This window comes from Bos mutus, chromosome 14 (assembly GCF_027580195.1).
Source record: "Bos mutus isolate GX-2022 chromosome 14, NWIPB_WYAK_1.1, whole genome shotgun sequence".
Taxonomy (NCBI): Eukaryota; Metazoa; Chordata; class Mammalia; order Artiodactyla; family Bovidae; genus Bos; species Bos mutus.
In genome coordinates, this window is record NC_091630.1 from 5994005 (window position 1) to 6014559 (window position 20555).

Sequence of the window (20555 nt, forward strand, 5' to 3'; positions counted from 1 at the left end):
AATAGGTGTTTGTAGACTCCTGACATTCAATTATGAAGGTGTAATTAGGTAAAACTCCTGGCTGAGAAGTTTTAAACCCTAAAATGGGGTATGTAATTGTAACAAGTATCAATAAGTATAATAAACTTTATTATTCAAGGTTTTCCAGAGAAACAGAAAAAACTAGGGTGTGTGTGCACGTGCGCAAGTGCACACGTGTGTGTGCATTTGCACACACACACACACATACTTACGTATGTACATATAAAAGGAGATATATTGTGGGTATTGGCTCATGTAGTTATGGAGACTGAGAAGTCCCACCGTCTGCCACATACAAGCTGGAGACCAGCAAGCTAGTGGTACAATTCAGTCTGGGTCCGAAGGCCTGAGAAAGCAGAAAGAGGAGCCTCTGGTGCAAGTGCAAGTCTGGGTCTGAATGTTCAGAACCAGGAGCTCTGATGCCTGAGGGCAGAAGGCAGATGCGCTAGCTCAAGCTGAGAGGGTGAATTTGCCCTTTTTTTGCCTTTTTGTTCTATTCATGCCCTCAGTGGGTCTGGTGATTCCTCCTACGTTGCTGAGGGTGATCTTCCTTACTCTCTTTGATTCAGATGATAATTTCTTCCCCAAACACGCTCACAAACACACCCAGAAACAATGCTTTATCAACTATCTGGGCATCCTTTAGGCTCATCAAGTTGACATACAAAATTAACCATCATATTACTAGCATGAGAAAGGTGAATAAGTAAATGAAATCGGTGATGGGAATGTCAGAGGGAAAAGGTATAAATATATTTAGTGTGAGATGACCTGTATGTGCAAAACTTGATAAATGTCAGGAGTCAGTAGCAATATGGAGGTTATATATGTACATATTGGCATATTTACATACACATCTATTATACATGTATAATATACACATATGTTATACATGCATGTAATAAACACATCATATACATATAATATGTAAATGCACATATACAGTAAACAATTATGCCTATATATGTGTTTATGTATACATAGGTGCATGTTATGTGCTTACATCAGAAAGAGCTAGAATATTCAGATGGTCCCTTGTCAGTCATTCGTTCCCAGTTCTTTTCCAGGCCTGCCACGTATGGCATCATAAATTGTGCACAGCACACACCAACTATAATATGACTGGAACACGCCCTCACAGCCCTTTTTAGCAGAGCTGGTTTACGCAGAAGGCATTCACAAGGATAAGTAGAATACAAAACAGCCTAAGAGCAAAAGAAAAACAAGAATGGAAACATAAAATGAGGGTTACACAAGATTGCGAACTCTGCCACCAGAGGGCTTCAAATCTGGCTTTAAGTCTCTTACATCATAAAAAGCGATCAGTTCTTAGTTTTAAGACAGAAATACCTCCTGAAGGGCTTTAGTAGAGAGGCCACTATGAAACTGGTGGACAACATGTTCATATTCTTATTACAGATGCGAAACTAAGCTTGCCAGCACCGTTTGTGATGTGGACCTCAGTAAACGCCGTGTGTCATTCCAAAGTCCAGTTCCATCAGAGCAATTCTGTGGGTGGGAAGGGCAGTCAGTATAGGGCATATCAGATACTCCTCTCTGTTTTCAGTGGTACCCAGACTATCGAGAAAAAAATAATCCTCCTAAACAATGTCTTTCTCAACTGTTCTCTTGATTAGTAGTTTTTTCTAAGAGTTTGAGATTGTACGGACCATTACACTTTGGAGGCCAATCATGCAGAAACATATAAGAAATCCACTGTATGAACTGAAAAGGAAAGGAAAAAAAGAAATTAGAGATAAATTAGGAGTGTGTAGAAATAGCATACTCCATAATGACCTAGATACTGTGCTAAGTTCTGGGGCTATAAAGATGATTAATATCTGTCCTCAAACCAAGAGGGCACCTGCCTACACTGTTGGTGGGAATGTAAATTTGTGCAGCCAGCGTGGAGAACAGTGTGGAGGTTCCTTAAAAAACTACCATCTGGTTCAATAATCCCACTCCTGGGCATGTACCCGGAAAAGACAGAAGCGCTAAAAAAGATACATGCGCCCCAGTGTTACAGCATCACTACTTACAATAGCCAAGACGTGAAAGCGAGTGTCCATTGACAGATGAATGGATAAAGATGTGTTATACACATCTTTGTGTATGTGTTACACACACATATACACAATGAAATATTAGTCATAAAAAAGAATGAAATAATGTCATTTGCAGCAGCACAGATGGACGGAGACATTATCATATAAAACGAAGTAAGTCAGATAAAGACAATATTATATTACGTATACGTGGAATCTAAAAATTAGTACAAATGAACCTATTTGCAAAACAGAAATGGACTCACAGACATAGAACACAAACTTATGGTTACCAAACAAGAAGGGACAGGCGGTAAATCAGGAGTATGGGATTAACAGATGCACACTACCAAATATAAAATAGATGCACAAAATTATTTACTGTAGAGCACGGGGAAGTATATTCAATATCTTATATAAACTATAATGGAAAAGGATAAAGAAAGAATATAGATATATACATATATATGTATAACTGAGTCCCTCTGCTGTATATCTGAAACTAACACAATATGGTAAATCAGCTATATTTCAAATTAAAAAAAAAACTATCTGACCTCAAGTTTCTTGCAATTCAGGAGTGGGAGAAGCATGAGTGAGGTTATCCGACTTTTTCTAGTTGTCTAGTCAACCAGAAAATATTGATAGTGATATTAGTAATAGTGACAGTTTTATAGTAATAGCTAATATTTGGGGGTATTTTTCTAAGTTCTTTTTGTATATTAATACATATAATGCTTTTCAAATCCTATGAGGTAATTATGTATTATTATTACTCCTTTTAACTTTCATTTCATGAAGAAATGAAACCTCAGTTTGGAACCTTGCCCAGAGTCACACAGCTCATTGTTGATGAGTTGGATGCAAACCCAGACAGACTTCTTAAACAGAGACGCACAGTTCAGAATGATTAATGCCTTGATAACTGTAAGAAATGAGAATGCTTCCTAAAATGAAGAAGTTTCTTGACTAAAAGCATTTTCTCACATAGAATTATTCCCTATAGTAGAAATAAATCCAACTCTAAATACTGTCTATGGAAAAATAGCAATCATATCCCATGCCGAGTGAGAGATCACAACTTCAAATATCTACTCTCATTAAGCAAATTTCCAACTGGATTATATTTGGAAGGTAGGAGGTTAGGTCACCTAAGTAGGATTTTTGAGATATTCTTTAAATCTTTTCAGTGTTATTGGAAAATACTTCGTTGCTTGAATATTTTTTACCACTTCACTAAAAATAAATTCTTATGAAACTTTAGTGGGTTAGCAAATATCAGACGACGTTCTTATGTCACCTCTGCCCAGGCTGCTTGCTTTTTGCCGTGACTTTGATATTCATAAAATTACTGCAAGGCAAACACATGTTAACCTACATGTTTGAGAAAAATCTCCGGGTATGGATTTTCATCAGGGTTAGAGGGTTCAGATTTCACAGATACAAAACATGTAGCCCTCTTTCCCCCAAGAGGTCTTTATTTCAGAGTTGAATTGGCCTTAGAAGTGGATGATCAATGAAGAATCCAGGTAAAAATTCTAAGAAAGGAGAAAGGAAAAAAAGAATATCATGCACTTTTTACTCCATGCTTTACTTATATCCCTTCAACTATCCAGGAAGATATATGATACTCTGCTAGAAAATAGCTAACGATGTGATACGTTAACGACCACATCAACCTGGTGAGGTAGGTTCTCAGCCTACACTTATTGACATGGAAACTGAGGCCCAGAGTCCAGTGAAGTGACTTATTCCAGAACAGATACTTATGCTTTCCGCTGTTGAAATCCAAGATCAGAGCTGACCTCAAGTCTTGAGGTCTTTTCTTTATACCCTAACTCTAGCGCTGCTAATGAAGACATTGTTACTGTTCTAACATTACGGATTTGCCTATGGATGTCAGAAAAAATCAGGGAGGAAGCCTGCTAGGCTGGCCAGGATAAGCTCTGCCAAATTCTGAGCGTTCGATTCTTTACTCCCTCTCTGCTCTTCCAATTAATGGTAAAGATCCTTGATTTTCATAGAATTAGAGTTACCAGGTGGTCACTTTATGAGGAGTTCTGAGAACATCTGAATACAGGTTTAAACTGGTACTGATAACAAGTATCAGTGTTCTCCAAGCCAGGCTTCAACAGTACGTGAACCTTGAACTTTCAGATGTTCAAGCTGGATTTATAAAAGGCAGAGGAACCAGAGATCAAATGGCCAACATCTGCTGGATCATGGAAAAACCAAGAGAGTTCCAGAAAAGCATCTATTTCTGATTTATTGACTATACCAAAGTCTTTGACTGTGTGGATCACAATCAACTGTGGAAAATTCTTCAAGAGATGGGAATATCAGACCACCTGACCTGCCTCTTGAGAAATCTGTATGCAGGTGAGGAAGCCACAGTTAGAAGTGGACATGGAACAACAGACTGGTTCCAAATAGGAAAAGGAGTACGTCAAGGCTGTATATTGTCACTCTGCTTATTTAACTTCTATGCAGAGTACATCATGAGAAACGCTGGGCTGGATGAAGCACAAGCTGGAATAAAGATTGCTGGGAGAAATATCAATAACCTCAGATATGTAGATGACACCACCCTTATGGCAGAAAGTGAAGAGGAACTAAAGAGCCTCTTGATGAAAGTGAAAGAGGAGAGTTAAAAAGTTGGCTTAAAGCTCAACATTCAGAAAACTAAGATCATAGCATCTGATCCCATCACTTCATGGCAAATAGATGAGGAAACAGTGGAAACAGTGAAAGACTTAATTTTTCGGCTCCAAAATCACTGCAGATGGTGACTGCAGCCATGAAATTAAAAGACGCTTGCTCCTTGGAAGAAAAGTTATGACCAACCTAGACAGCATATTAAAAAGCAGAGACTTTACTTTGCCAACAAATGTCAGTCTAGTCAAAGCTATGGTTTTCCAGTATTCATGTATGGATGTGAGAGTTGGACTATAAAGAAAGCTGAGTGCTGAAGAATTGATGCTTTTGAACTGTGGTGTTGGAGAAGACTCTTGAGAGTCCCTTGGACTGCAAGGAGGTCCACCCAGTGCGTCCTAAAGGAAATTAGTCCTGACTATTCATTGGAAGGGTTGATGCTGAAGTTGAAACTCTAATCCTTTGGCCACCTGATGTGAAGAACTGACTCATAGGAAAAGACCCTGATTCTGGGAAAATTTGAAGGTGGGAGGAGAAGGGGACGACAGAGGATGAGATGGTTGGATGGCATCACCAACTTAATGGACATGAGTTTGAGTAAACTCTGGGAGTTGGTGATGGACGGGGAGGCCTGGCGTGTCGCAGTCCATGGGGTCACAAGGAGTCAGACATGACTGAGCGACTGAACTGAACTGAACTGATAACAAAGTTGTTCACAGGAATATTGTGAAACTTAGGTGAGGGTTGCTCTTTGCTCTAAGGAAAAAGATGTTACACAATCAAAGACACTGTCTCTTAAAAAATGTGGTGAAAATACAAACACGTTTTTAAAAATGTGGGTAGTATTCACAGTATTGAGCTAGAAAAAGATGGAAGTAAAATTTTTCTCCTTCAGTATTAATCAGTCTTCTTACCCCTTTCATACTTCCAATGTATCTACTATTTCTGTATTTTAGGAAAAGCAGTGTTGTGGAGGAAGTGATAACAGAGTTATTCTGATGAAGAATAAAAGTATGGAATTAAAATAGTTGGAAATAACTAAAACTCTACCTTATGTGCTTCTGTGTGCTAAGTCACTTCGGTCATGTCTGGTTTTGAGACAGTATGGACTGTAGCCGGCCAGGCTCCTCTGTCCATGGGGATTCTCCAGGCAAGAATACTGAAGTGGGTTGCCATGTCCTCTTCCAGGGAATATTCCTGACCCAAGGATCGAACTCGCATCTCTTTTGTCTCCTGCGCTGGCAGACGGGTTCTTTACCACTAGCGCCACCTGGGAAGCCCAGAACTCTACCTTGGTACTCACACTTTGAAAACTGAGTGTTTAGGAGAAACAGGCAAACGTTGTTTGGAGGGAACAAAGAAGTTTAAAATTATTTTGCAAAATATTTGGCCTTTTCACAATGGCTTAGAGTAAATATTTGTTAAATATTCTGCTAAATATGCAGAAGGTGTGATTTGACCAATATAGCTGGTGGAAGTCAGAACTTAAATACTTTAAATGAAATCCAGAGTACATAAAACATCAGTTCAGTTCAGTCACTCAGTCGCGTCCGACTCTTTGCCACCCTATGGACTGCAGCACACCAGGCTTCCCTGTCCATCACCAACCCCTGGAGCTCATTCAAATTCACGTCCATTGAGCTGGTGATGCCATCCAACCATCTCATCCTCTGTCGTTCCCTTCTCCTACCACCTTCAATCATTCCCAACATCAGAGTCTTTTCAAATGAGTCAGTTCCTAAAACGTATCACTGCCTAAATTCTACTCAATAACTTGTTATGTGTGATGAAAAAAGAATGTTGTACAACAAAAGAAATGCAGAAAGTAAATGATTGCATTTATGAAAATAAATAGGCCCAGAGGAAATTAATTCATTTAGAAAATATTTATTAAGGACCTATTATTTTCTATGCACTATTTAGAGAAATGAAAATTAAAACAACCTATTAAAATGCAAAACCAGTGAGAGTAATGAGGTAATATCACTGATGCTAGGGGAAAATAGCTTGATATTGCACGTTGTATCATAAATTGGTTCAATTTTTCTAGAAAATCATCTGCCCATATATTCCAAAAGTTATAGAAATGTTTCTACTTTTCGACCTAGTTATTTCACTTTGGGGAATAAACTTTAAAGAAATAAAAGAAAAGGAAAATGACTTTACAAGGACAAACACAGCAGTCTTATTCTTAATAAAAAAGCTGACAAAAAGGGCACAAGGCCGAATATGCACGCTCAGGACAAAATGAATGTGCGTTAGTACATTTACAAAGATAGAAAGATAATGATGTTAACTTATTTATTCAGTAGCTATTTATTAGGCATTTATGTGGGGCAGGCACAGCCCTAAGGGCTGGGGATCAAGAGCAGATTGAGTGTGGTGTCTGCTAGGGCCTGTGTCTTTGTGCACAGTGGAAAAATACAGCCTCTCTGGGCAAACGCAGTCCTGTAGGTCAAGCTTGGCCAGAAAAATGCCCCCTTTTTCAAAGTAGAGGGCACCTGTGCATGAGGGGAATACAACAGCAGGGCTCACACTCAGGAGCGGCGTACAGGCTGCATTGCAGACCTCCCAGCCCCGCCCTGGACATCCTGATGCAGAGGTGACCAGCACGACCATCCAGAGTAATCCTGGTGCTTACAGTTTAGTGAGGAAGGAAGAAAGACGCTGAGGAAATAAATGCACCAGTGAGTGCATGCTTACAAAGGTAAGTGCTCTGAAAGAAAGGAATGTAGCCCAACCAGAGCATATGGCAAGGAGACCAGGGAGGTCCCTACAGTGGAGAATAAAAGAGGTCCCAAAAGAACCTGAGGTTAGGTTAATGGGGTGGGTAGTGCATTTGGGCAGAGGTAAAAACTCCCCATGGTTGCTATGGAAAAACAGCATGGAGATTCATCTAAAAAATTGAGACTAGAAGCACCATATGATCCAATTGTTCCACTTCTGTATGTTCATCCAAAGAAAACAGACTAATTTGAAAAGATATATGCACCCCTATGCTTGTTCATTGCACCTCTATTTACAATAGCCATGATATGGAAACAGCCTTAGTGTCCATCAGCGAAAGAATGAAGAAGATGTGTATACATACGTAAAATACACAACCAGTGGGAATTTGCTATAAGATGCTGGGAGCTCACCCCGGTGCTCTGTTACAACCTAGAGACGTGGGATGGGGTGGGAGGTGGGAGAGAGCTTCAAGAGGGGGGACTTATGTATACCTATGGTTGATTCATGTTCACGTATGGCAGAAACCAACAAACCAACAGTGTTGTAAACAACTCTCCTCCAATTAAAAATACATAAATTAAAAAGAAAAGGCGTGGTAGATACATCCAATGGAATTCTACTCGGCCATAGGAAGATGAAATCTTGCCATTTGTGACAAGGATGGATCTTGAGGGTATTGTACTGGGTGAAATAAGTCAGATAGAAGAAGACAAATACTATATGTTTTTACTCATATGTAGAATATAAAAAACAAAAACAATGCAAAATAAATGAATAAACCAAACAAAAACATAGATACAGAGAACAGAACACTAGTTACCATAAGGGGTTTGGAGGACAGTGACATGGATAAAAGGGGTCAACTATATAGACAGATGAAAACTACATTTTTGGTGCTAAGCTTGCAGCAGTATAAGTCAAAATGTAATGTATGCATGAAACATACCTAATGTCACAAACCAATATTACCTCATTTTTAAAATTTAAAATTAGGAAAAAATAAACCAACCCTCCACGGTTTGTTGGCATGTGGCACATTCAAGGAATTGAAGTACGGATTAAAGTGGGCAAGGGGAGTGTGGTGCACCCTGCAGTGGAGAGGTAGGCAGGAGCTGGATTCTGCAGGGTCTTGGAGGTCAGGCAAGAGCTGTGATCTTATTCTCTGATCTTATTTCTAGGAAAGCACTGACAGCAGTGCGTGGTTTGAGTGGTTTTAAGCAGGAGGGGAATGACACGGTCATCCCTGTTTCTGAAAGACCTCCCAGCCTATGAGTGGGGCCTGGATTACAGAGGGCATGGTGGTCGGGGTGGGAGACTTGGAGCAGCGGCTGCAGTTGTCCAGTGAGAGAGGGAGGTGGTGTGGATGGAAGTGTGGGCAGCAGAGAAGGAAAGGTACAAATGATCGGAGACACACTTTGGAGGTGAAACTGATAGGTATTAGGTGTGGACCCGCCATGTAGGGTGAGTTGAAGGGGTGCCACGCAAACCTTTTTTTTTCCCAGTAAATTTCAAAGGTTAACAGTGTAAAGAGCTTAGTTTTATATTAGTTTCCTGGGGCTGCTGTAACAAATTCCTGCAAAACCAGTGACTACCAACAGATATTTATTTTCTCACAGTTCTGGAGGCCAGAAGTCCAAAATCAGGACGTTGGCAGGGCTGGCTCTCTCCGAGGACTCTAGGAAAGAATCCCGTCTTGCCTCTCCCAGATTTGGTGGTTCCAGGAGTCCCTTGGCTGTGGCTGTGTAACTCCAGTTTCCGCCTCCGTCTTCACGTGGCCGTCCCCTCTCCTCCCTGTGTCTGTGTGTCTTCTCTTCTGTCTCATGTGAGGACACTTGTCATTAGATTTAGGGCCCATCCGACGAAATCCAGAATGATCTCACCCTGAGATCCTTAGCTTAACTGCATCTGCAAGCTCTTCTCCCCACCTCCCCGCCACCGCCGACTCACAGGTTCCAGGGATTAGGGCATGGATATGTTTTTGTGGGGGCCAACGTTCAACCCATTACAAGCATTATGTGAACAATCTTTTATATACTGCTTGACTTTCCTGGTGGCTCAGATGGTAAAGAGTCTGCCTACAAGCCTGGAGACCCGGATTCCATCCTGGGCTGGGAAGGCCCCCTGGAGATGGAAATGGCAACCCACTCCAGTATTCTTGCCTGGAAAATCCCATGGATAGAGGAGCCTGGCAGGCTACAGTCCATGGGGTCACAAAGAGTCAGACAGAACTGAGCAACTTCACTTTCTTTCTTTCTTTCTTTTTTCACTTTGTATGGGCTACCAGGACTGACCTTCACGCACACATATTGTCCCACAAGTCTTTTGAGAAGCTCTGAAAGGTCTGCCTTCACCTCCCAAAGCAACTGCTAAATCTAACGGATTGATCCTTGTGAAACCTCTGCATCTCTATGCTAAGCATCTGTATGCTCCATCATTGCGTGCAATCTGAGCATTTTGTCACCTGCTGTTGGAATCTTGCTGTTTCCTCGTCTCTTATTTGTAAGGCCCTTGGAGGAGGTGATTGTTTACCTTTCTTGTTCACCAGGCCAGGTGTGGCCTTCCTTGAGGCACTTCACATTATGCTGTAAGATGTCTCGAATATAATTTTTTAAAATCAAATCGCAATTAACTACTTAATTAATTAGAGATTTCTGAATAGCACCTGCAAACTATTTTGGTTGGCAGAATATCAGCGAGAATGAACACATTGTATAGTTTTTCTATAGCTGCTGGTGACTTAAAGATGGAAAGTTTTAGTTCTTACATTTTAATTGCTTAGTCTATTAAGATTTGTTTGAGCAAATTAATTATAAATTAGTGGTAATTCCTGCTGTAAAGCCATGCATGAAATGCTATGGAACAACAGGGAGCAAGCAGCTGGTTATTTTGGTGGAGGTTAGAGATGGCTTCCCCTGGAGGAGGGCATGGCAACCCACTTTAGTATTCTTGCCTGGAGAATCCCATGGACAGAGGAGCCTGGCAGGGCTCCTGGCAGTCCATGGGGTTGCAGAGAGCTGGACCCAACTGAGCGATTAAACAGCAGCAGTAGAGATGGCTTCAGGGAGGTGACATGTGAATTGAAGTCTTGGGAGGCGAACAGATATTTTCCAGGGGGAGGTTATCCAAAGAAAGATGAAACCGGAGGGATTCCTATTGAAATCATAAGAGCACTAGCAAGGGAAAAATTTCAGATGCATTTTCAGGAAAAGTGAGATTTTTAACAGATGCAGAAGAAGGAGAGGAAGCGGTTAAATATATTCAGTGAATAAGACTTGGCAATAAATGTATTTGTGAAAAAAAAACAGCAGTGGAGTCAGAACTACTACAAGGCCATCGCCCAGCAGACCCTGGGCCTCTCTGTTAAAAATGGGGTGTCTGAACTCTTCAGATGTTAATTGGAAGTGCGGTCTGGGTTTTCTCCATGACAGGCTGTAAATCTATATTTTAGTCAGGGCTTTGCTCTTCTGGATTAGTATGTAATGTCCTTGAAAGCCCTCGGTTCTTTTTTCTTTCTTTTTTTTCCAAAGAAAAAAGAACCTTCTTCAAAAAGTTACATGATGCTGTTGGACTTAGCTAGTTTTTACAAAGGTCACAGCATTTTTGAGTAGTAAACACGATTGCTAGATCTTTCCAGAATCTAGATATTTGGCAGGCAAGCCTCCATTGCTGGAATAAATAACTAGAGGGCCAGGGGCATATGACAGCTGTGGGCCCGCGAAGCCTGGGAGTATCTGGGAAGAAGCAGACGCATCCTATCTCTCCTCAACCACGGCCAAGAAGACAATCGAGGCAGAAATCTCCCTGTTGTTTGAATTAACCAGATTATTGAGCAAATTTAGAGCTTGTCTGGTCTACTGGTTTCAATTTGGCCTTACAAGCCCAGTGCGAAACAGGAGATTTATTTGAGAAACTGCTGTCAAGAATCTAAGAGTCCTTTCAATCGCAGTTCAGCCGCACCTGGATTGTATTTTTAGAGTATTTCCTCCCGTGATGATAATATCAGCAATTAACGTACTTGTATTTATAAAGCCTTATTCTTCAGGGAGTACTCGACCCTTGAGAGAGGTCACCTAATTAATTTCTGCAATGTTTTAGATTAGACTGTTGCTTGTTTTGTGACCTTGAAGACTGCAGTGATTATTAAGTCACTAAAATATTAAATCACTTTTGCAAGGACTCCCAGTAAGGAAGCAATAGGAAACAGGCAAAGAACACACAAAGACCTGGATATTCTGGGAAGCGTTTTCACTCCTGCAACAGAACAGGACCCCCACAGGCATGCCCACCCTGTTTTAAGCAAGGAGGAAAAATTAAAAAAGAGAATCCACATTATCAACAGAGAAATAACATGCTTCAATATTCTAAGGAAACTTTAGTCATACTCATATAAACTCATCTGAAATTAGTCATATCTCTGGAACCTTGAAGATAACTTCTCAGCAGCTCTGAAATAAAAGGTTGAATGAGCACCTTTCTTCCTGGTATGGTAGAAAGATCACTTGACCATGATCCATGAAACTTGTGTTTGAATATTGTTCCTTTCACTTATTAGCTATATTATCCTGGGCAAGATAATTGATGCCTTGGAATTACAATTTTCCCAATTGTGAAATGGATATGTTAATAACTGCTTGACAGTGCACTCTACCTTAAGGGCCAAAATCCTAGTTCAAGACTCTATCATCTTTCACTTGAACCACTGCAAATGGCTTCTAACTGATCTCCTGTATTTCATTCTTGTTCCGCTGCTGCCTTTTCTCTGCATAGCTGTTAGAATGGTCTTTTAACATCACAGTTCAAGTTGTATCATTCTTTTGCCTAAAATCCTCCACTGGCATCCATTGGTATTTCGAATAAAATGCAAGTCCCTTATCATGGCCTAAAAGATCTGTACAGTCTGGTCCTTGCCTACTTCTTTGTCCCCGTCGCTCCACAGGGCCCCTTATTCACTGAGCTCCAGCCATACTGATCTCTGTGACGTTCAGCCAGACATGGCTGCCTTCCCTCTAGCCTCCCACACGTGCGGTTGCATCATCCAGGAGGCTCTTCTGCCACGTCTGGAAGCTTGCTCCATTTACTCTCTCAAGGCCCAGTTGGAATACTATCCGTCCAGAGAGGTGTCCCTGGACACTGTATGTGAAGTGGCATCCCTGGTCACTTTCCAACAGTTTTTACCTCCATAGCAGTTATCACCACGGGAGTCTATCTTATCTAGTTAGTTGTTTATTTATGGTGAGGTTTATCCCACAAGACTGTAAGCTCTTGTTCACTTACACAGTACATTCCCAGAGTTTAGAGCAATACCTGACAGTCTAGCATTTACTAGGCACTCAAAATAAGGGTTTATCAGATGAATACATGAGTGTAATAATATATATGAAATGTTTAGCCCATAAAATGCTTAAATTTGCTGTCGGTAGCATCAGACCTTTGTATCCACAGGTTGTGCATTTGCACACAGGTTGTGCAGGCTGGTCTGTTGAATCCTGGGGTGTGGAACCCTCACACGAGGGACCCACAGACACAAATGGCTGATTCTACTATGTTATTTTACATAAGGAACTTGAGCACTGGTGAAATTTGGTATCTGTGGGGGTCCTGGAACCAATATCCTGGTAGATATTAAGGGTCAACTAGAAGCCGAGAGGACCCCATGCCTGAAGGGCGGCGGCCAAGAGGAGTTACCCTACGTCCGTGGTCAGGGGCAGTGGCCGAGAGTGCCAGACTGTGACGGTGCAGGAACGGCGGAGAGGAGCTACCCCACGCCCCAAGCCCGAGGCCCAGGGCGGTGGCCGGGAGGACCAACCCCACGTCCAAGAGCCGTGGCTGCGCAGGGCGCAGGAGGGCCTAGAGGAGCTATCCCACGTTGAAGGTCAGGAAGGGCGGCGGTGAGGAGATACCCCTCGTCCAAGGTAAGGAGCGGCGGCTGCGCTTTGCTGGAGCAGCCGTGAAGAGATACTCCATGCCCAAGGTAAGAGAAGACCAAGTAAGACGGTAGGTGTTGCAAGAGGGCATCAGAGGGCAGACACACTGAAACCATACTCACAGAAAACTAGTCAATCTAATCACACTAGGACCACAGCCTTGTCTAACTCAATGAAACTAAGCCATGCCCGTGGGGCAACCCAAGATGGGCGGGTCATGGTGGAGAGATCTGACAGAATGTGGTCCACTGGAGAAGGGAATGGCAAACCACTTCAGTATTCTTGCCTTGAGAACCCCATGAACAGTATGAAAAGGCAAAATGATAGGATACTGAAGGGAGGCCTGGCGTGCTGCGATTCATGGGGTCGCAAAGAGTCGGACACGACTGAGCGACTGAACTGAACTGATTCTTACTCTTGGGGACTCACCTTTAGGACAAACTTCTCCTGGCCAATAGCAAATAATAATAACAATAGCTAATATCTATTGAGCTCCTAATAGATGCTGAACATTTCTCTAAGTGCCTTTAATGAATTAACTCACTTATCAATCCTCTAAGATATGTGTTAATATTATCCAACTTATTAGGATGAGGGACAGATGGTTCAAGAAACAAAGAAACAAAGGTTTTGTTCCTAAGTAGAGGGATGGGAATTTGGACTCAGGTAATTTGGTCCCACAGCGATAATCATTATCACTCACCTACTCAAACTACTGTCTTATCCTGGCATCCCAGCTTTCCAACAATCTGATGTCTAGCTCTCCCAATCTCTTCTTTCATCATTCATCCATCCGTTCATGCATTGAACATCCATTGTTCAACATATACTGAGTGAATACCTTATGCCAGGCACTGACCTAAGTCTTGGGCTTAAATGGTCTTTGGAGGAAGGGAAAGGATAAATAGAAATGTGAAACTCTTTATTTTATCCATGTTGTCAGCGCAATAAAACCACTGATGAATTTGAGCAGGAATTTTACGACTTAAGACTTCTCTTTTATGACAAATGACAAGGTGTCTTTTGAATACCTGATTTCTCCAAACACTGCCCCAGCTTTCAGAGTGACCAGAACTTGAGTTCCATCAGCACCTCCAAGAACTTGGACTTCTCCTTGCTTAATGATATACATTTCCTTGCCAATTTCTCCCTGTATGCCAAATAAAAAGAGGAAATGATAGTCACTTTATTCTTGACAATTATGCCCCAAATTAAAGAAATATACACTCCTCTAGATGAATAAACATAAAGGAAAGAAGCGTAAAAGTAATTATTTGAAGTCTTAAGGGGGTTATGGACATTAGTTTGATATATCGTGTGAAAAGAAACGATAAGGAAAGTGATACTCTTCAAAATGAGAGCACTGTGTGCCGTCACTGGATAGTCAAAGATATTTTAGCTAGCACATTGTTTCAGGAATGGGATTGGAGAGAGGAAATTAGAGACTGTAAGAATAGCAACTTTTCTTTTTTCTTTTTTGGTGACCACTGCTTTGTTTTGAAGAAGTTGCTTAATTTATGCAGAGAGTATGGGTTACAGTCATTCAAAGATGAACTCTACTCATCTGCCTATAGCACTGAGATCTCATTTTAGTAATTGGGGCATAGGAGGCCCTTAAGCTATTATTCTTGTTCCACATTGAAAGTGTTAATGCAGCAGGTTGTTTTTATTCAGTTCTTGTTTATCTCTGGGGACCCTGGAACCAGGGCAATGACCCTTGTTCAAAGCCCCGAGAACTAAACTCCTGGAGTGTTCACATAGCCCCTGGTTAATGATGCTGCTCTGTATGCCTCAGGCAGCGTGGCGGGATGTACCCGGCTGTCAACACTGTTTAATGTAAACACGAAGATTTACGATGTGTACTTGGTGTCTAGTTTGTAGTCTGAACCATGGCTGGTCATGTAGCTATGTGGCCAGACCCATTTAAAAATTCTAGACTCCAAGACTGTGTTGAGTTTTCCTAGCAGAGATGTTTTGTCCTTGTCCACAGTGGGTGATAAAGATGAATTTCATGTGACCCTCGTGGAAGCAGGACCTAGTAAATCTGCACCGTATTTTTCTAGTCTTTGCCTATGAATGTCTTTTTCTTGCTTTTCCTGCACTGTATGCTTTACTATAATAAATCTTAGTTGATAAATACCATTTTATATTGAGTCATGCAAATCACCAAACTAGTGGGTGATTGTGGAACCCTTGGAACACATCTCACTCCAGGATCCAAAAAGAATAAATATGCTTTACAAGAGACCTGAATGGCACTTGGGTCAAGAAAAGCTGTTAAACTTTAAATAAGACAGTTGTCATAATACTAGGCAAACTGGATAATAGTACCTATATGTCTTAATGAGTTGAGTCTTGATCAATCTGAGCTATTAAAAATAGCATGAATACAATAAATTCTCTTATACTTGGCTTAGGAGGGGACTAGATTATTTGAGTTCATCAAATATTCTTGTTAATCATATTTTCAGAAGATTAGAACACACTAAAATTAATTTAGGATTAAACAAGGTTGATTATAGTTTCTGCTCTGCAAAGACTGAGACAATGTCTACTTTGTTCCAGTGCTGAGCATAGGAATTATGACGTAGACAGCTCATTTATGAATAATTTATGATTTCACCATTCTCTGGGAAGTACTTTAATACCAAGGGTTATTTTCCTGATCATTACTTACTGTCACATTCTAACTGTTAGGTTAAGTTTGAAGTTTTTAGGTTCTATCTCTTAGCTGACATCTGTGACATTCTCATTTTATCTCCCTATGACTTTTATGAGGAAGTTAGCATAGATATTATTATTTCCATTTTACAGAAAGAAAATAAAGGCACAGATTGACTTACTGGCTAATATTTGGCTGAGTAACCAACGCTCCATGACAGTAATTAGAAGCAAAAGGAAGCCTAGAATGCACATCTCTGGATGAAGCAATGCAAAAAGTATATTTAAATTCTGCATTGTGGAGAATACTAAGCATATATTTATTCCCAAATGTAGATCTGAGTAGAAATTCCAATACAGATGGATCTAATTATAGTTATTTCCATAATATCAATACTAATAATACATCTTGCATTTTGCAAAGTATTTTTAAACTCACAGTGTCAGGTTTTACATTGCTCCTTATTTTATGCCTGTGTTTGTTTGATCAGAACATGCTACTTTATAGCTGCAAAATATTTTCATAGATATTAACATATAATTCTTGCAAAAATCTCAGTGAGGTCATATAGGAAAGATATCATTAGTTGTATTTAAATTTGGTTGTGTGTAAGTCATTCAGTCATCTCTGACTGTTTTCAACCCCATGGACTATACAGCCTGCCAGGTTCCTCTGTCTATGGAATTCTCCTGGCAAGAATATTGGAGTGGTAGCCATTCCCTTCGCCAGGGGATCTTCCTGACCCAGAGATTGAACTCAGGTCTCCTGCTTTGCAGATCAGATTCATTACCATCTGAGCTACCAGTAGAGACTTGAAAAGTTAAGTGTCTTGGGCAAATTCGTGAGGCTGGCAGATGACAGCATTAGAACCAGCAACACCTGAGTCACCTGACTATATAATATGTATATTAAATATGATATAGTATATCTATATCATTAAATATAGAACATATTTAATGATGAATCCAATATCAAGACTGATCTCTTTAAAACCAACAAAATAGCTATGAGTTATTTTTAAAAAGAGGGAAAGTGTCTGAAAATTAGTTTTTCAAGAAATACTCCAAGAAGTAATGATTAGAACATGGTCATATTCCTTCATTTTTTGCATGAAGTCATTCTCAAGGAACTGGAATGATTTTTCAAGGGCAGTTTTTACAGCTGACTGGAGGTAGAAGTACATAATGGGTACTTAAATATAGTTCAGCACTTTTAATTATTTTTTAATGATCATTTCAATAATTTTTCAAGGAGATCTGGCATAATCACCGAACCAAAACTTCCACTATTTCTTGCATATTTCTAGGCTAATTTAAGACTTTCCTGCAAGTTTAATTAGCATTCAAATGAAGTAGACATTCCTTAGAGAAGAAGGTCTGACAGCATGTGCAAAATAAGACCAAACCAAGCTTTGGTGGTTGGTTTACCTGCTAATTTGGAGAAAGCATAGAAATGCAAGCACTTCATATACAGTAGGGTAACTCTTCCTGAGAGAGCATTTAAAATTTTCAGAGTTCCCCTGTGAAAGGCTATTCCAAGCCTGGCAGGGGTATTATGACCTCAAATTAATTCTTGCAAATTAATCCTGGGAAAACTCCCAAACACTCTTTGAAGCAGTCCAAGCTAGCCACTCAGTAACTTTAGGAGCCATCCAGAGGATTAGGGCTTCTCTGGTGGCTCAGACAGTAAAGAACCTGCTTGCAATGCAGGAGACTCAGGTTCGATCCCTGGGTTGGGAAGAGGGGAATGGCTACCCACTCTAGGATTCTTGCCTGGAAAATTCCATTGACAGAGGAGCCCGGATGGCTACAGTCCATGGGGTCACAAAGAGTCAGACACGACGGAGTGACTAACACTTTCACACTTTCAAGCATATGTATCTAATTCCTCTGGGGAAATTTGGGAATGCGAACCCAGTGTTAGGAGATGTTTAGAGGATTAGGTAGGTCAGCAGACTCAGTCCTGAGCCCTGCCATTTCTTCAATTATTTAAACGACCTCTAATGAACATGTTTGTTGTTTGTTTTTCTTCCCTTTTCCTACAATGATTTGTGGAAATGGTAAAGCAAAAGCAAAGCTGAATTCAGCTGTCTAAAGTCTGGTCAAGTAACAACTTTTCATCTCTACGTTTACTATTAATTAAATCCCTTCTTTAAAACAGAAACGGAAGCAGAGAGACGTGGCTTGGGTCTCACGTCTTTTCATTTCTGCTCTTCCCCCTGCTTACTTTTTTCCCTTCCTTCGTGTTCAATTGATCCATTTTTATTACTAAGTGATGGATGTGATGCAAGGAAGAAATTAGAAGCGAAAAGGCTGCATCTACTCTGCATTTCACACTTTGTTAAGCAAGTTTTCACTGCTTAAGGGCATGAGTGCTAAAGTTTCTATGAGTTGTCTCAATTTTCAGTCCCTGCTGCTACAAACTGAAAGGCTATTTGGGTGCATTAAGGCCATGCCATCCTAATGCATCATTGATTGAAAGGAGTCCTTAAATCGAGCTGTGCATTTCCCATTTTCATGAAAATGATTTCATATCATCAGTATGCCCACTTTTAATCTGGGCTTATTTGTGTGGGCTTATATATTCCTCGGATGGTAAAGAATCTGCCTGCAATGTAGGAGACCCATATTTGATCCTGGGGTCAGGAAGACTTCCTTGGAGAAGGGAATGGCAACCCACTCAGTATTCTTGCATGGAGAAATCCAGACAAGAGAAGCCTGGCAGGCTACAGTCCCTGGGGTCGCAAAGAGTTGGACATGACTGAGCGACTAACGCTTTCACACTGTATTCCTGGTTTCATTAATATCACAATGTCTCATCCACATTTTCCTCTCTTACTACTGAGAGCTCCTTCTCAGTTGCCCTCCGTGATTCTTCTCCACTGACCTCTTCCATAAATACTGTTTTTCTTCAAAGTTACAACCTTGGTCTTTTTCACGTACCTTTGTTGAGCTTCTTATGATATCAGTTCTGTTATATGCTGGTTCCTAAAGATGTACCTCCAGTCGTATCCTCTCTCGCAGAGTACATTATTTCCACCTCTGCACCTGGGTGCCTTGAAGTACCTTCCCTCTATCTGACTTTGTCCTTTGCCATTATGCTAGTTGATTATGTGCTTCAATTCCTTAAGTTTGTCAAGTTCTGTCCTGCCTCATGTCCCCAAGTCTTCATCTAAAAAACTGTCCTCTCTAGTTTTTTTCTTTTTTTTTAAACTAGAGAACTATTTCTGTTTAGACTTTCACAAAGATTATGTCTGACAATCTGACAATCTTAAGTACCTCTGCCACCACACAAATTCTGCGTTCCCTTCATAGAAGTTAGCATGTTTTGGAGTTATGCATTTATTTAATTTATTCATTGTTCATCTCTTCCATCAAGACAGTGATATTCAACTTTGGCTGCACGTGAGAATCACCCAGGAGGCCTTAAAAGTATTGATATGTGGGCTCTACCAGACCAATTGAATTTCTGGGGATGGAGCCCAGACTTCTAAATTCTGGTGAATCTGATGTAGACTGTGAATTGAATACCCCAGCATCAGGCAGTAGGCCTCTGAAGGGCAAGAACCACCCTTTTCTGATATATACTGAGTATATCCAGTATCTAGCACAGTGCCTGGCCCATAGCATTTCAAAATTATTTATTGAGTTTTGCTGAATAAATGACACTCAAATTTTCCATCTTTTGACTTGCGGTTCCATACAGTCTCTCCGCAGACAGCTCCTTCCTTTCTGCCTGAGCTCATGTGAACTTTTTCCCTTTATCTGGAACGCCTGCTTCTTCTTTCTCCTGGTTCATGCCGATTCATTGTTCAGGACTTTGCTTGACCAGCATCTTCTCCAGGAGCTCTTACCAGCACCCCAGGGAGAAACATTCTTGACCTATGTCCCACTACAGCTTGTGCTTACTTCTCCCACCACATTTAACACATTATTTTGGGATGTAAGTGCTTCTTACCCCCACTTGTCTGTAAACTCCCTAGGGTTTTGGATCATCTTTCATTTCTTTGAACTACTTATCTTTCTCTACGTTTAATTTTGATTGTTGCCTTCACAACTGATTTAATGTCTCAAGATGAAAAACCCAAGGTCATCATTCCTTCTCTCTCCCTTAAGTTAGTAATCAGAGATGTGCAAAAATACTCATTTTGGAGTTATTTATAATAGCAAACACTTGGAAATTGATTATGATACATTCATAGACTGGAATACTATGCAGCTTTAAAAAGGAGGTTGTAGATTACTTCCTATGATATATTGTGACGTGACAAAGCAAGTTTCACCCATAAGGGAGGTATGATGCTAATTTTATGAAACAAGCTCTACCTATCCATCAATCTATTTATAAAAGAGATAGGTTGAAATATATTAATAGTGGTTATTTATGGATGCTGGAGTTTTTGGCTTTGTGCTTTTATGTGTTTCCCATGTTAAAAATAATGACCATGTATTACTTTGTAATTACAGTACAATTTAAAAAATATGGCATTGATTATCCACTAACTGGGTGAGCTAAATGGAG

General features: G+C 40.5%; 1 protein-coding gene across 1 annotated transcript in view; it reads right to left on the bottom strand.

The window, feature by feature from the left end:
* The window catches only part of CNGB3 (cyclic nucleotide gated channel subunit beta 3), a 188260-nt gene that overhangs the window by 11197 nt on the left and 156508 nt on the right, over positions 1 to 20555 (bottom strand). The window contains exon 15 of the mRNA XM_005888278.1: positions 14404 to 14522. Coding sequence (XP_005888340.1) covers positions 14404 to 14522 — 119 coding nt within the window. The remainder of the gene's footprint in view (positions 1 to 14403; positions 14523 to 20555) is intronic.